This window comes from Hylobates moloch, unplaced genomic scaffold, assembly GCF_009828535.3.
Source record: "Hylobates moloch isolate HMO894 unplaced genomic scaffold, HMol_V3 SCAFFOLD_12, whole genome shotgun sequence".
NCBI lineage: Eukaryota > Metazoa > Chordata > Mammalia > Primates > Hylobatidae > Hylobates > Hylobates moloch.
In genome coordinates this window covers 45,205,007-45,222,430 of record NW_026652287.1, presented here as the reverse complement: position 1 = coordinate 45,222,430, position 17,424 = coordinate 45,205,007, and the positions used below count along the sequence as shown (strand labels likewise).

The window sequence follows — 17,424 nt, the reverse complement described above, 5'->3', positions numbered from 1 at the left end:
GGTGGAGGTTGCAGTAAGCCGAGATCCCACCACTGCAGTCCCACCTGAGCAACAAGAGCGAAACTCTGCCTCCAAAAAAAAAAAGTACTCGTTGAATCAGGAGATCATACACACACAGGGGTTTCACACAAACCTCATCATAGGCTCACATTCACTTGATTTTCAGAGTGAATTCTTTAAAACCCATCCCATGTGGCAGAGGGGTGTCTCTTAACCTCCAGACCAAAGGTAGGTTTATCCAAATGAGCTGAAAATTTAGGTCCAGGCAAACAATTGTACACAGATGTTTATAGCAGCATTATTCATAATTTTCAAAATTTGGAAGCAACTAAGATGCCTTACAGTAGACAGATGGATACATAACAGCTACCTCCAGACAATGGAGGTACTAAAAATAAATGAGCTAAAAGGTAATGGAAGAACCTTAAATGCGTATTACTTTTTTAAAAAAATTTCATGATCACATGCCCGCAAATGCTTATTACTAAGTGGAAGAAACAACTCTGAAAAGACTACATACTGTATGATTAAAACTATATAACACTGCAGAAAAGACAGAATCATAAAACAGTACAAAAATCAGTGGTTGCCAGAAGTCAGGGGGAGAGAGGGATAAATAGGTGGACGAGAGGGTTTTTAGGACAATGAAACTACTCTGTATTATACCATGATAGAAATGTCACTGTATAGTTGCCGAAACTCATAGAATGTACAACTGCAAGAATAAATTCTAATGTAGGCTAGACTTTGGATGACAATAATGTCTCAAAATAGGTTCAATTGTAACAAATGTACAACTTTGGCGCCGAATGTTGATAGCTGGAGGGGTTGTGACTGAGTGGGAATAGGGGGCATAAGGGAACTCTGTACTATGTGCTCAATTTTGCTGTGAACCTAAAACTACTCTAAAAAGTAAAGTATAAGGCCAAGCGCGGTGGCTCACACCTGTAATCCCAGCACTTTGGGAGGCTGAGGCAGGCAGATCACCTGAGGTCAGGAGTTTGAGACCAGCCTGGCCAACATGGCGAAACCCTGTCTCTACTAAAAATATAAAAATTAGCCAGGCGTGGTGACGCAGGCCTGTAATCCCAGCTACTCAGGAAGCTGAGGCAGGAGAATCGCTTCAGCCCAGGAGGTGGAGGTTGCAGTGAGCCAAGATAGCATCACTGCACTCCAGCCTGGGCGACAAAGTAAGATTCTGTCCCCCCCCAAAAAAAAAAAAAAAAAAGGAAAGAAAACAGAATCTCTCTCTCTGCCCTTAGGCTGACCTCCTTTCACTTGCTCTTTTTTCTCTGCAAGGCAGACCATATAAACCAAAAATACACTCTAACCTACGCTGCCTTTCTGTCTTGGGGCTAGTCAACATGGTGAAACACTGTCTCTATTAAAAATACGAAAAATTAGCTGGGCGTGGTGGCACAAGCCTGTAGTCCCAGCTACTCGGGAGGCTGAGGCAGGAGAACAGCTTGAACCAGGAGGCAGAGGGTGCAGTGAGCTGAGATCACACCATTGTACTCCAGCCTGGGCAACAGAGCAAGATTCCATCTCAAAAAAAAAAAGAAAGCCATCCTGACTAACATGGTGAAACCCTATCTCTACTAAAAATACAAAAAATTAGCTGGGGGTGTTGGTGGGCGCCTATAGTCCCAGCTACTCGGGAGGCTGAGGCAGGAGAATGGCATGGACCCGGGACGCACAGCTTGCAGTGAGCCGAGATGGTGCCACTGCACTCCAGCCTGGGCAACAGAGCGAGACTCTGTCTCAAAAAAGAAAGAAAGAAAGAAAGAAATTAATGCTTGTTGTTTCAGGCATCCAATCTGTGGTTATTTACTACAGCAGCCAAAAATGACTAAGATAGGGAGGTTCTTTCTCTAACATACATCAAAGATTTGAAATCTATAGTAATCAGGAGAGTATGGTATTACCAGAGACACAGACAGACCAATGAAAAAATAGCAAAATCTGAAACAAGGGCATCTATTTAAGGCCCAAGAACCTGTGACAGAGCAGGCATTGTCAGGCAGGGATAGAGATGACAGACACTTCAACACAGGGGCAGGGACAAATGGTTATTTACAAGAGAATATTCAACCCTCTGCATATCATCTAAGTGAAGAAAACACACCTTGCTATTCCCCTCACACGACAACAATCAACACAAAAGGCTTCTGTGACCAACTGTGTGGGGATTTCTCCACATCAAAAAGCAAGTAATTGGCCAAACGTGGTGGCTCACGCCTGTAATCTCAGCACTTTGGGAGGCCGAGGCAGGCAGATCACCTGAGGCCAGGAGATCGACACCAGCCTGACCAACATGGAGAAACCCCGCCTCTACTAAAAATAAAAAAGTAGCCAAGTGTGGTAGTACATCCCTGTAATCCCAGCTACTGGGGAGGCTGAGGCAGAAGAATCACTTGAACCTGAGAGGCAGAAGTTGCAGTGAGCCGAGATCATGCCATTGCACTCCAGCCTGGGCAACAACAGCAAAACTCTGTCTCAGAAAGAAAAAAAAAAGGCAAATAATCAATTGTGCAGCATATAGCCGCTGGGTGCCTGCCAAACCGATTCGATTATTAAGCTATCTACCTGGGGACAGCAGCAGATGCCACAAGTTGAGGACTCAGTCCTACGAGACTGACCCCACACATCCGACAGCAGTGGCAAGACCAGGCCTCTGGAACTTCTGACCAACAAGCTTCAAACTGAGGTTCCCATAACACCCTTTTTTGGCTCAATTAACTTGCCAACACAGCTCACAAAATTCGGGAAAACACGTTTACAAGTTTATTATAAAGGCTATTTTAAAGGCTACAAATATACAGCCAGGTGGAGATGTATAGGGCAAGGTGTACAAGGGTCCCAAGCACAGGAGCTTCCATTCCGGTAGTTAGGGCATGACTCGCTCCTGGCATGAGGATGAGTTCTTGATCACCTTCCTGTAACACAAGCCTCCCTGAGTTCAGCTGTCCAGAAGCTCCCCATACCCCATCCTCTTGGGCCTTTTATACAGACATCATTCAATAGGAATGATAAAAGCATGGCGTTTTATACAGACGTCACTCAATTGGAATGATAAAAGTATGGAACACCCCGTAGAACTGCAATTGGACAAAAAGGGTATGGACTAATACTAATAGATTGAGTGGGAAAACCAATAACGCCTGTCTGCTGACTCTTCTTAGCCTCTGTGTACATTCTTTCCTCCTGGGTAGAGGGTAGGATCCTTTCTGAAATGGGGGTCTTAAGACCTGCAAAGAGACAAGATATGTCAGAAAATTTCTTTACAGCCAGCTCCAAGACAGAAAGGCAGGGGAAGATCAGAGTATATTTTGGCCTGTCTTGGGGAGAAATCAAGGCTATGAAAGGACTGTGGATGAAAGCATATATATATACCATTATATATAGAAATCACAATCTCTCTATAATCAGTTAATTGTAGACTTGCCTGTTATCCTGAATTCGTATAATTTTATGTTACTTCAGTATCCAATTTATTAGGTTGGTGCAAAAGTAATTGGGGTTTTTGTCATTACTTTTTTTTTCTTTCTTTTTTTTTTTTTGAGATAGAGTCTCACTCTGTTGCCCAGGCTGGAGTACAGTGGTGCCATCTTGGCTCACTGCAACCTCCACCTCCTGCGTTCAAGCGATTCTCCTGCCTTAGCCTCCCAAATAGCTGGGATTACAGGCATGTGCCACCACACCCAGCTAATTTTTGTATTTTTTAGTAGAGACGGGGTTTCGCCATGTTGGCCAGGGTGGTCTCCAGTTCCTGACCCCAAATGATCCACCTGCCTCAGCCTCCCAACGTGCTGGGATTACAGGTGTGAGCCACCGTGCCCAGGCATTTGTCATTCCTTTTAATATAGACTTAACTTTCTCATACCAGAAGCAGGGCTCAATCACCCTTGGCACCATTTGCAGTTTTCTGCTTCCTCCCAGTTCCTCCATGTGGTTGATCCACTCATCTGCCTTACAGATCACCTCCCTAAGGAACACCTAGATACAATTTACTTGACTCTTCCACTGACACCCACACTCCTATGGACTGAACAGACACGCTGCAGTGACCACCTGGCAGTTACAGTGTGACTCCATATAACTTGTGCTTCCTTCTTCTAAACACACCAACTAAAACCTCCCGAAGAGAAACTGGGTTAGGTAACACCTTGGACCCCAATAAAGGATTTGGCCCACAATTCCCTCTCTTTCCCTTGCTCCCCACTGACAGGCTGAGGGTATGTGTCACAAATAGTTCCACCTACCTGCTGGCCTACAAGGCATGCTGCTCTCCTCTCTCCGGGATTTTTTTTTTTTTTTTTTGAGATGGAGTCTCGCTCTGTCGCCAGGCTGGAATGCAGTGGCGCAATCTCGGCTCACTGCAACCTCCGACTCCCTGGTTAAAGTGATTCTCCGGCCTCAGCCTCCCGAGTAGCTGGGATTACAGGCACGCACCATCACACCCAGCTAATTTTTGTATTTTTAGTAGAGACGGGGTTTCACCATGTTGGCCAGGATGGTCTCGATCTCCTGACCTCATGATCCGCCTGCCTCAGCCTCCCAAAGTACTGGGATTACAGGCGTCAGCCACCACGCCCGGCCTCTGGGATCTATAAGTAATAAACTCCTTCTGTTATTTCCTGTGTTTGTTGAATTGTCTCCTCTGAGTCTCACCTAATTGCCTAACTGACACACCTGACTACTATTTGAACCTAACTACTATCAATCCGGGCTCTCTTGGTAGGAACAGAGTGGTAGTGTTTATTAGCCACTAATAGATACCGGATTAGTGGCTACTCTAGTCTAGGATTAAACTGACAACGGTCAGACAAGATCTACAAAGTGCCTACTTGTACAGAGCAAGTATAAACAAGTGTGCTGTGAGAGGGACACCTGGTTATGGGTATAACATCTAGGCATCAGGCCCTCCAACAGAATGAAGAAATATCCCTTGAAAGGCACATTGTAAATATCCTCCAAGAAATCCCCCAGAGCCTCACCAGGACAGGGATAAAGTTTTAGCCAGTCTCCAGCTATAAACAAGATCAAATTAGAAAAACACAAACCTGTTAAAAACAAATGCAGGCCAGGCACAGTGGCTCACGTCTGTAATCCCAGCATGGTGGGAGGCAAGGCAAGTAGATCACTTGAGGTCAGGAACCCTGTCTCTACTAAAAATACAAAAATTAGCCGGGCGTGGTGGCTCACGCCTGTTATCCCAGCTACTCGGAAGCCTGAAGCACTGGAAACGCCTGACGCCAGGAGGCGAAGGCTGCAATGAGCCAACACCATGTCACTGCACTCCAGCCTGGGTGGCAGAGCGAGACTCTGTCTCCAAACAAAAAAAAAAAAAGAGAGAGAGAGAGAAAATAAAAAATAAAAAATTAAAAAATTTTAAAGAGTAGCAAACTTTCATAAGTTACAATTTTTTTTCCAGCTTCACAGTAGGGAGAGTGTTCTTTATTTAACCTGGGAGCACGGATTCAAGTTGCCCTAAATATACACTCCCTAGAGTGTTTTCTTACAAGAAAATTAAGTAGGCCTGAAAGGAAGAGCCAAAGTCAACTCAATTAAAATCAAGAAGAGTACCCTTCCCCACCCTTGATGATGCTGCATGCAGAAGGCGGCCAAAAAAGCAAACGAACAAAAAAATTTAAAAGAGTCCATCAAAATGTAGAATGGAGTGAAAAGATAAATCACTCCCTGGAACAATATATTAGCAATCCCTACAAATGAAAAAGAATTAGTCTACAGAGTACGTTAAAAAAAGAAAAAAGGGAAGAAATGAAGCAATAAATATACAAATGACTTTAATGTGACAAGATGACTGAAAACTATTTTACAGAAGATGAAAGGCCACACAGAAAAAATGCTCAGTCCTAGTGTAAAAAGCAACATGTAATCACAGAGAGAAAAATAAAGAGAACTACTTATAAAGAGTAAATACACATGCATACATGGTCAGATGGTTAATCCACATATTCCATTGGCATTCCCAAGTCAATCTGAATTTATCTATAAGCTACATCCCAGGGATTTTTTTTTCCAATGTATAAAAAATTTACAAAGCCGCCGCGTGCGGTGGCACACACCTGTAATCCCAGCACTTTGGGAGGCCGAGGCGGGCAGATCACCAAGTCAAGAGATCAAGACCATCCTGGCCAACATGGTGAAACCCCGTCTCTACTAAAAATAAAAAAAATTAGCTGGGTGGGGCCTGGCGCAGTGGCTCATGCCCGTAATCCCAGCACTTTGGGAGGCCGAGGTGAGCAGATCACCTGAGGTCAGGAGTTAGAGACCAGCCTGACCAACATGGAGAAACCCTGTCTCTACTAAAAAACAAAATTAGCCAGGCATGGTGGTGCATGCCTATAATCCCAGCTACTCTGGAGGCTGAGGCAGGAGAATTGCTTGAACCGGGGAAGTGGAGGTTGCAGTGAGCTGAGATTTTGCCATTGCACTCCAGACTGGGCAACGAGAGTGAAACTCCGTCTCAAAAAAAAAAAAAAATTAGCTGGGTGTGGTGGCATGTGACTGTAATCCCAGCTACTTGGGAGGCTGAGGCAAGAGAATCACTTGAACCCAGGAGGCAGAGGTTGCAGTGAGCTGAGATCGCACCACTGCACTCCAGCCTGGCCTGGGTCCTCAAAAAAAAAAAAATTTATGAAGCATGGCTGGGCACAGTGGCTCATGCCTTATAATCCCAGTACTGAGCCCAAGAGTTCGAGATTAGCCTGGGCAACATGGCAAGACACCATCTCTATAAAAAAATACAACGATTAGTGAGGCGTGTGGCGCACACCTGTAGTCCCAGCTACTTGGGAGGGTGAGATGGAAGGATTGCTTGAGCCTGGGAGGCCAAGGTTGCAGTGAGCTATGATCGCGCCACTGCACTTCAGTCTGGGCGACAGAAGACCTGCCTCAAAGGAAAAAAAAAAAAAAGAAGTTTATGAAGCATTAGCACTTGGAGACAAAAACAATTACATTGGCAACAGATAAAATACTAACAACTCAAATCAAGCAGTGGAATGGTTAGTAACCTGGGTGACCCACAGCCTCAGACAGCAGCATGTGTGCAATGGACTGAGGCAAAGAAACCACAAAAGGCCGGGCACGGTGGCTCACACCTGTAATCCTAGCACTTTGGGAGGCTGAGACGAGCGGATCACAAGGTCAGGAGATCGAGACCATCCTGGCTAAAATGGTGAAACCCCATCTCTACTAAAAATACAAAAAAATTAGCCGGGCGTGGTGGCAGGCACCTGTAGTCCCAGCTACTCAGGAGGCTGAGGCAGGAGAATGGCATGAACCCAGGAGGAGGAGCTTGCAGTGAGCCGAGATCTCGCCACTGCACTCCAGCCTGGGCGACAGAGTGAGACTCTGTCTCGGAAAAAAAAAAAAAAAAAAGAAACCACAAAAATACCTTTTCAGCATATTCATGTTAATATCAACTTACTGAAAACTTACAAGTGCCAAAACTCTGTGACAAATCAATAATAAAGCTATAAAAAATAAAAGATGCAGTGCACGGTGGCTCACACCTGTAAGCACTTTGGGAGGCCGAGGAGGGCAGATTGCTTGGGCTCAGGACTCAGAAACCAGCCTGGGCAACATGGCAAAACCCCATCCGTACAAAAAATACAAAAATAAGCCAGGCGTGGTGGTGCACGTCTATAGTCCCAGCTACTCAGGAGGCTGAGGTGGGAGGATGGCTTGAACCAGAAAGGTAGAGGTTGCAGTGAGCCAAGATTGTGCCACTGCACTCCAGCCTGGGCAATAGAGCCAGACCTTGTCTCATTCATCCATTCATAAATAAATAAATAACAAAAAAATCAGAATCAGGGCCCGGCACGGTGGCTCACCCATGTAATCCTAGCACTTTCGGAGGCTGAGGCTGGTGGATCATGTGAAGTCAGGAGTTCGAGACCAGCCTGACCAATATGGTGAAACCCTGTCTTTACTAAAAATACAAAAATTAGCTGGGTGTGCTAGCGTGCACCTGTAGTCCCAGATATTTGGAAGGCTGAGACAGGAGAATTGCTTGTACCCAGGAGGCAGAGGTTGCAGTGAGCTAAGATCATACTACTGCACTCTAGCCTCAGTGACAGAGTGAAACGCTATCTCAAAAAAAAAAAAAAAGAAAAAAGAAAAGGGCCAGGCACGGTGGCTCACGCCTGTAATCCCGGCACTTTGGGAGGCCGAGGTGGGCAGATCACGAGGTCAGGAGATCGAGACCATCCTGGCTAACATGGTGAAACTCCGTCTCTACTAAAAATACAAAAAATTAGCCAGGCGTGGTGGCGGGCGCCCGTAGTCCCAAGCTACTCGGGAGGCTGAGGCAGGAGAATGGCGTGAACCCGGGAGGCGGAGCTTGCAGTGAGCCGAGATTACGCCACTGCACTCCAGCCTGGGGGACAGAGAGAGACTCTGTCTCAAAAAAATAATAATAATAATAATAAAAATACAAAAAAATTAGCTGGACTTGGTGGCGGGCGCCTGTAAGTCCCAGCTACTCGGTAGGCTGAGGCAGGAGAATCGCATGAACCCGGGAGGCTGGGCTTGCAGTGAGCCAAGATCGTTCCATTGCACTCTAGCCTGGGCAACAGAGCGAGACTCCGTTTCAAAAAAAAAAAAAAAATCAGAATCAGTACTGTGGTCACCTCTGGGTACAGAGAAGAAGGGTGAAATTAGGGAGACACACCAGAAATGCCCAAGGCTTATTTGTTTACCTTTACCGACATTCAAAAGTTTACTACACTCTCACTGTGGAGATGTAGCTCAGAGTGGCTCCTCCTAGGCAATGAGTGAGGAATATTTGAGTAATTAGAAAATATAATCCTCAGAGCACTACTCACCCTACTGTCCCCTCCTCAGTGTGGAAATGCTCCCTCCTCCAGGGTCTTAATTCTCACCAGCAACCACTCACCCAGAGTCGATGTAAGGTTCTGACCTGTGATGTCATTTTTTCTGACAACAAATATGTGGAGACTGCTCAGTATCAACTAACTTTCCAACACCAGCTGGGGATCCAGTAATTCAATTCTGACATCACCTGGCATTAGCCCAGACCCCACAAGTCCAGGGCCCACCCCAGGACACAGCCCCCACTGCAGATGCCAGTCCCAGCCCTGGTGTGCTGGGAGGGTGGTACAGCAGGGGGGAGTGGAGGCACCCTTAATTCTAACCAACTGCATATAAATCCAACAAACGCTCCTCACTTTCAATAATTTGCTAGTACTACTAACAGAAGTCAGAAAAACACAAGTTTGCCAGTTTGTTATAAAGGATGACCCCTATAATCCTAGCACTTTGGGAGGCCAAGGCGGGTGGATCACCTGAGGTCAGGAGTTCGAGACCATCGTGGCCAACATGGTAAAACCCCATCTTTACTATAAATACAAAAAAAATTAGCCGGGCCTGGTGGCAGGCACTTGTAATTCCAGCTACTTGGGCAGCTGAGGCAGAAGAATCGCTTGAACCTGGGAGGTGGAGGTTGCAGCAAGCCGAGATCCTGCCATTGCATTCCAGCCTGGGCAACAAGAGTGAAACTCCAGCTCAAAAAAAAAAAAAAAAAAAAGATGACCCAAGAACAGCCAAATGGAAAAGATATATAGGACCAGGGAAGTGGGGGTCCCCTGGAAGGCCCCAGCCCTCTACTTCAACTGTCCTCTGGGAGGAGTCACACAAGGGCCAATATTCACCAGACCCTCCAGGGAAGGAAGTATAGGACCCCCTTCCCTACAGGACTTGAGACCACCCTCCTAGCACATCACTGTGTTCACCAACCAGGAAGCTCTCCGAATGTCTTCATTCCAGAATTTTTACATTAACAGAACTCAATATCCAGCCTCTCCCCCTTTACTGTGGTCAAAAATGGGGCTTGTCGGGGGCGCGGTGGCTCATGCCTGTAATCCCAGCACTTTGGGAGGCTGAGGTAGGCAGATCACCTGAGATCAGGAATTGGAGACCAGCCTGGCTAATATGGTGAAACCCTAATAAAAAATTAGTCGGGCGTGGTGGTGTGTGCCTATAATCCCAGCTACTTGGGAGGCTGAGGCAGGAGAATCGCTTGAACCCAGGAGGCGGAGATTAGAGTGAACCGAGATCGCGCCATTGCACTCCAGCTTGGGCAATGAGAGTGAAACTCCGTCTCACACACACACAAAAAAACAGAAAAAGAAAAAAAAATGGGCATTTGTAGTCAGTATCTGGCTTTGTTATTTTTTTTTAAAAAAAGGCCATAAAGTAATGGAAAAGGTATCTTTGCGTGAGTCTGCTTCTGCAAAACAGAAAGAACTGAGTGGTTAATGGGGCAGTGATTTCTATGACCCTATCTATTTAACTGGATTATAGGGCTTGAGTAAAACTCAACATTATTAGCAGTTTGGCTTTGCTTTCACAGAATTAGTTTAATTGTAGAATAAATTGTACAAATTGGGAAAGTCTCTGAGGGGCAGACTTAGATGCTTTTGTCTTTTGTAGAAAGGTTTTAGGTAGAGACGGGGTGTGGTGGCAGGCACCTGCATTTTTTTTTTAGTAGGGACGGGGTTTCTCCGTGTTGGTCAGGCTGGTCTTGAACTCCTGACCTCAGGTGATCCGCCTGTCTTGGCCTCCCAAAGTGCTGGGATTACAGGCGTGAGCCACCGCATCCGGTCTTTTCTTTTTTTTGAGACAAAGTCTGGCAATGTTGCCTAGGCTGGTCTCAAACTGCTGAGCTCAAGCTATCCTCTGGCCTCAGCCTCCCAAAGTGATGGGATTATAAGCGTGAGCCACGGCATCAGGCCTACAAATGCCCATTCTTTGCTTCATAAAACATTAGCTGAACGGTTTTGTCTTCACTGATCAGTGGGAACAAAACATTTGTTAACCAAACATTCCTTAAATTTGTGTCTCTGACACAGACCATCAAAGATTTGGCTTCATGACTCTTCAATGTACTAGAATGAGATTCTATTTCTTAGGTGAAAAGCCACAGGACCTACACATATCATGTAGATAATTACTCCAAAATATAGAGAAACACAGATGCAAGCCCTTGACTTGTAAATTTCCTCCAGACCCTTAACTTTGACCCACTCTCAGCCTGAACAAATAGGCAACACTTCCTAAGAACAGAATAACCTCAGAATAAAACATGCTCTGATCTAGGTCTGATTTTGCACCCTCCATCCTGCCTTCTTCCTCCTCATCTTCTTTCTAATCTTGCTTGCCCCTTCTTATGAAAGAAAACACTTTTCTGCCTAAACTTTCAGATCTTTGCAGATCTTATATTTGTTTGGTGCCTTCCTTTATGCAGTACTCCTTTGGATTGGCCTCAGTTTGGAGTCGCTGGCCTCAGGCCTCTGCACCCCAGTCAAGGCTACCCACTTCCCTTTACATACCTCATGTGGATATATAAAGAAAATACCCATGTTTGATGACTCATGTTTGATGAATCCAGCAAAATCAATCTCAATGTTTATGGGAGGGAAGAAAATTAAGGCACATTTACATCATAGCTGAACAGAAAAAGCATAGGAATCCACTCTTTTCAGACAAAGATGTCACTTAACTACTATTTCCATGATAACAAATCATTTGGTAAACAAAAATCCTATTAGAGGATTCCTAGTTGTTGCCAGGTCCTGTTCCCTAAGATTTAGAATTCATCTGCCAAGTTCCAATAACAGGAAACAGAACAGTTATTCACTGTCACAAATTCTCCACCTTGCAAGAGAAATTGTTGTTTTGGTGAATCTTTGTAATTCTCCAATTTATCTACTAACTTTCTTGGGAAACCATATTCATTTTTCTGAAGCCATAATAGAAGAGTTGGTTCTCCCCATCCCCATTTCTTTTCCCTGATAATATTCTCAAGGTTAAGCCCCGGAATTCCATTTCAAGTCACCCAACAGAACACAGATCTGACAAACATACTACACATATACTACACATGCTCTGGGAAAGAATAAAAGAAAATAAGAATTTGTTGTTGTTATTGTTGTTAGGCAGTTTAAATTTTTTTTTTTTTTTTTTTTGAGACGGAGTCTTGCTGTGTCACCCAGGCTGGAGAGCAATGGCACGATCTCAACTCACTGCAACTTCCACCTCCTGGGTTCAAGTGATTCTCCTGCCTCGGCCTCCTGAGTACCTGGAATTATAGGCGCCCACCACCACACCTGGCTAATTTTTGTATTTTTAGTAGAGACGAGGTTTCACCAGGTTGGCCAGGCTGGTCTCAAACTCCTGACCTCAGGTGATTCACCTGCCTCGGCCTCCCAAAGTGCTGGGATTACAGGCGTGAGCTACCGCACCCAGCCAGCAGTTTAAATTTTATTGACCTTCCAGTTTTTTTTTTTTTAAAGTTTAAGATCACACCGCTAAGTTTGACATGCTACATACAGATGGTGCAGAATATGACTATGAAGAGATACACATTGGTCCATGTCCCAAAAGATTACAGAATCATCTCCATAAATACACAAAGAATTATTGTGAAGACACAAGGGCACTGTCCAGGTTTTCTACGACACTTTTCTAAGTGACTTGAGGCATAAAATCCACACCACTGTGAACACACACATTGTAGACTTTGTGTCTCTGACACAGACCGTCAAAGATTTGGCTTCATGACTCTCAAATGTACTGGAATGAGATTCTGCTTCTTAGGTGAGAAGCCACAGCACCTACACATATCATGTAGATAATTACTCCAAAACATGGAGAAATACACATACAAGCCCTTGCAAATAAGAATTTTTAAAATGTGGAATATAAGACTAATTTCTTTCCCCCTGAAATCTACCTCCTCGGAAATACATTATCTTCTCTATGAAGCTCTACTGATAAAATGCACTTTCAACTAAATGAAATACTCAAGCTGAACTTGTTGTTAAGGCAACAATCCCAGGGAGAAGCAGTGCTGACCTGGAATACAGACATTCATCTGACTCCAGTGTCAGCAGAGCTCATCCTGTCTATCAGTTGGGACATCCCTCTAACCCCATCGTGCTCACTGAAATGCTCAGTGATCACCCACCCAAGAGACACTGCATTATGCCCCACTGTGTACCTGAAGTGCATTTTGTTTCTCAGGTTCTTCCACTACCTTGCTGAGATAGTTTTTCTCCCTTCACAAGGCTGAGAGAATTCAAACGACAGGAAACATTTCCATCTTTTCCCTAAAAAGTAGAGGCTGAAGCACAAAATATGACCCAAAGTGCCTGAAAAAGGGGGACAAGATGTGGGCTGATACAAAGTTCTTTGTCAGGAATTCTCACTGATTTACAGAAGTAACACTGATAAGCACGTGGCTATGCACTGTTAAGGTATAGGGTGTGGGTTCCAGTGTCCCGTGCTGCATTAGTAAGTTAGTTATACCTATTTGTGGCAATAGCTGTTTGAAAAGATGAATTCATAGCTTCAGGGAGTTAGAAGGTGATTGCTGTATCATTTGAATGTCTCTATGTGCCCGTTCATTTAAAAGGACCCACATTTATCAGACGAAAATTATTTTTTTGAGGCCGGGTGCAGTTAACGCCTGTAATCCCAGCACTTTGGGAGGCCAAGGCAGGGGGATCACGAGGTCAGGAGATCAAGACCATCCTGGCTAACACGGTGAAACTCCATCTCTACTAAAAATACAAAAAATTAGCCGGGCGTGGTGGCATATGCCTGTAGTCCCAGGTACTGGGGAGGCTGAGGCAGGAGAATCGCTTGAATCCGGGAGGCAGAGGTTGCAGTGAGCCGACATCACGCCACTGCACTCCAGCCTGGGCAACAGAGAGACTCCGTCTCAAAAAAAAAAAAAAAAAAAAGAAAAAAGAAAATTATCTGGGAGTGGTGGCGCAAAACTGTGGTCCCAGCTACAGGGGAGGCTGAGGCAGGAGAATCGCTTGAACCCAGGAGATGGAGGTTGCAGTGAGCCAAGACCACGTCACTGCACTCCAGCCTAGGCGACAGAGGGAGACTCTTTCAAAACACACAAAAAATGTTCTTTTCTCAATCCTCAATACCAGCATCTGATTGGCTGACCACTAATGTGTCTCCAAGGGATGGAAACTGGGGTTGGGGGAGGAAAAGCTGAGTGCCCCCAGGGGTTGGCTATTTAGAAGCAGGGTATGCTAGATTTATCCTAGTCCCAGGGCATTCTGCCAGCCTTCTATTTCAACTGTCCACTGGGAAGAGCCACCCAAGACCCAATATTCACTAGACCCTCCAAGAGACTTGGCAGCTGTGGGCAGCTTGAGTCAGCCCCAGACAGTTTTGAAACCCAGAACCAGGAAAAAATAGATAGGAGGGGGCGCTGAAGGCATATCACCCTGTAAAGATTCCAAAGGAGAACCTCAACTCAAAGACATTCTGATGAGGTATCCGTGCATAGAGAAGATAAAAGGACAAGCACAAAGGTTTTTTACAGCGGAGTGTCAAGGCTATGAACAGAAAACAAATCTTGATGAAAGAGTAATCCATGGCTTTGTTGAAAAATAAACAATGAAAACACAATGTTTGAAATGTAGAATACAGGAGAAGCGGTTGCTAATGTTGTCGTGAATAGAAGGGGAGAGGCTGACGTTTGCAAAAGCGAAAAAGAGAACCGGAAATTTGGGGATTTACTGCAAGCCCTGGAAGCAGCAGGCTGGGGGACGGAGTGAGGATTTGGGACCCTGCATCCCATACACTTAGAAAACTCAGGGAAAAATGGGTGTCCTCTGTGGAGAGAAAAGGAACTGGGAACCTCATAGACCACAGCTCCTTCCACGCACAAGTCAGGATTTCCCCCACTCCATGACCCTCGCGTGGCCTCCGCACAATCTGGAGAGTTGGGGCTCCGGGACCGGGGCCGCAATCGCGGCACAGAGCGGGACAAGGACGCCCGGGGTCCCGGCTGCCGGCCCAGCCCCACCCTGCGGCGGAGGGTACCAACGGCTGAGCTGCGCCAGAGGGACTCGGTACGCAGACCCAGAGTCGCCCACGGGAAGGCCCGGGCCCCGCCACAGCCAGTTCCGGTCGTCCACCCAGCCCCTCCTCCCTGTCTCGGGACGCAGGGCCCGATACACTCACCATTTCCTGACTCCCGGGTGTCCCGGCTTCCTCCCTCCGGATCCCAAGGCAGGTACAGGGAACGGCGCCACAGAGACTCCAGGAGAGCCACTCTGGGCCTCTGGGACCAGCGAAGCGAAACCAAGTACGGCAGACGCGAGAAATGAAAATCCCGCGAGAAGGTTGAACGTCTGCAGCTGCGTCCCCGACGGCGCGCCTGATTGGACCGATCGCAGAGCTCCGCCCCGGCGCCCCTGATTGGGTACAGCTTCGGGCTCTGCCCCCTGCATCTTGACAGATGTGAATGACAGGAGATGTGAAGCACAGATGAGTGAAGCGGGAATGAAGGGTCTTGGCCCCAGCCCTCAAACGCAGGGTGGACTTCTTCCCCTCGTCCCCTTCACTGTATTTGGTCTGCGGGGAATGGGGAGATGGGAGATACTTGCATTTTAGCAGAACTTTATCCGGGTTTACCAAAGGAGATACTTCCTGTACTCAGTGGGTCATTTCTTCATCTACCTCTTGCATGAGGAGTCACAGGTGTGCGCAGGGAGTTCCAGGCAGGACTAGAACAGAAGAAAGGGCGTGATATTCCCAGGGATCGGAAATTTGGGATGAGGATATGGGAAGCGTGCCCAAGGCTTTCTCGTACCATACCTCTTTCTGTCTCTCTCTCTCTCTCTTTTACTTTATTTACTTATTTATTTCTTACTTTATTTATTTATTTGAGACAGGGTCTAGCTCTGCCACCCAGGTTAGAGTGCAATGGCATGATCATAGCTCACTGCAGCCTCCATCTCCTGGGTTCAAGCGAACCTTCCGCTTCGGTCCCCTGAGTAGTAGCGACTACAGGTACATGCCACCAAGCCCGGCAAATTCTTTAATTTTTTTGTAGAGACAGGATTTCGTTTGTTGTCCAGGCTGGTCTTGAACTCCTAGCCTCAAGTGAACCTCCCACTTTCGCCTCCCAAATCAATCTATTCATTTTCACCCAAGAAAATAAAAAACTGCCAACAAGTGAATAAAATTATTAAATGCATGGAAAAACAAGTTCTATTTCCGTAATATTCTGTAAAGAAATCAAAAGGGAAGTAAAGCAAAAAATTTGAACTAGCTCAGATAAGCAGGGCACTTCAGAACATTTAAAAAGGAAAAAATGAATTCAGAAGGTAAAATGTATTCCCAAGCTTGAGAGTCAGTGACTGCTGAAGTGGAGCCACAGAGTACATTAGACCCTGGTGATGAGGCAGGAAACCTAAGGATTTAACTCTGGGAGCTCAACATGCCCTCCTGTCACAGCATCACAATGTGGGAACGCTCCCTCCTTCAATACCTTAATAATTTACACCAGCAGAAAACTCTCACCTGTGGTCAATTTAAGCCCCTTGAAATTCCGACCTCTCCAGCTCATAAACCATTTCTCTGGAACGCTACCTAAATGAGTCTCTAAATATGACTTTTACATATTTTCTTCACATATACAAATTACAACCTGACTGCAGCAACTCTATACATAGAAAAATCAAGGCTGGGCACAGTGGCTCATGCCTGTAATCCCCAACACTTTGAGAGATCGAGGCGGGCGGACCACTCGAGGTCAGGAGTTCAAAGTTCAAAACCAGCCTGGCCAACATGGCGAAACCCCGTCTCTACTAAAATTACAAAAATTAGCCGGGCGCCTATAATCCCAGCTTCTGGGGAGGCTGAGGCACAAGAATAGCTTGAACTCGGGAGGCAGAGGTTGCAGTGAGCCGAGATCGCGCCACTGCACTCCAGCCTGGGTGACAGAGCAAGACTCCGTCTCAAAAAAAAAAAAAAAAAAAAAAGTTTTCCAGAAAACTACCTTGAGAAACTAGAGGTACAACCTCAGAAAGGAGAGAAACCCGCACGTGCATTTGCCTGTGAAGTTCCTGCTTTCCAGGGCTCTGCAGCTTCTCAGAATCCACACTCCTGGAGCTGTTCTGAGCAGCTGGAGACTACCTACAGGGGAAGGCAGGCTGCCCAGGAAGCAATCAGGGGAGCCCCCTTTCCCTCCCTTTGCAGGCTCCAGATTGGACTTAGTGTGGATCACCGGCCTCAGGGTATGCTGCCCCCTGCAAGTTTTTCACCTGCTTTTCACCCACATTGTTCAGTTCCATGAGGCAAACACCCTCAATCCCAGTGTTCGAATGAGAATCCGGCAGAGCCCCTACTTTCCTCCTGTGTTTACCATAAAGTAGAAGAGAAAAATTTCAAGACGGTTTAAGTGGATTTTAAAACTGGCAAATAATTATTCCTTTGAGAAAATGAAGAAGCCAGCAAACTATTATTTCGACATTAACAAACTGTTATGTAAAACCACTAATGAAGGTCGGGTGCAGTGGCTCACGCCTGTAATCTCAGCACTTTGGGAGGAGGAGGCGGGCG

The 17,424-nt window shown here is 46.0% G+C and overlaps 1 protein-coding gene across 2 annotated transcripts in view; it reads right to left on the bottom strand.

Moving 5' to 3' along the window:
- The window catches only part of LOC116478506 (zinc finger protein 136), a 370,760-nt gene that overhangs the window by 15,955 nt on the left and 337,381 nt on the right, over positions 1 to 17,424 (bottom strand). Inside the window, exon 1 of one of the 2 annotated variants that reach the window (XM_032169785.2) lies at positions 15,040 to 15,164. The exons of the other annotated variant lie outside the window; for it this stretch is intronic. Coding sequence (XP_032025676.1) covers positions 15,040 to 15,042 — 3 coding nt within the window. The 5' untranslated portion in view covers positions 15,043 to 15,164. Of the gene's footprint in view, positions 1 to 15,039; positions 15,165 to 17,424 lie in introns of those variants that run through there. 2 annotated transcript variants of the gene reach the window in all.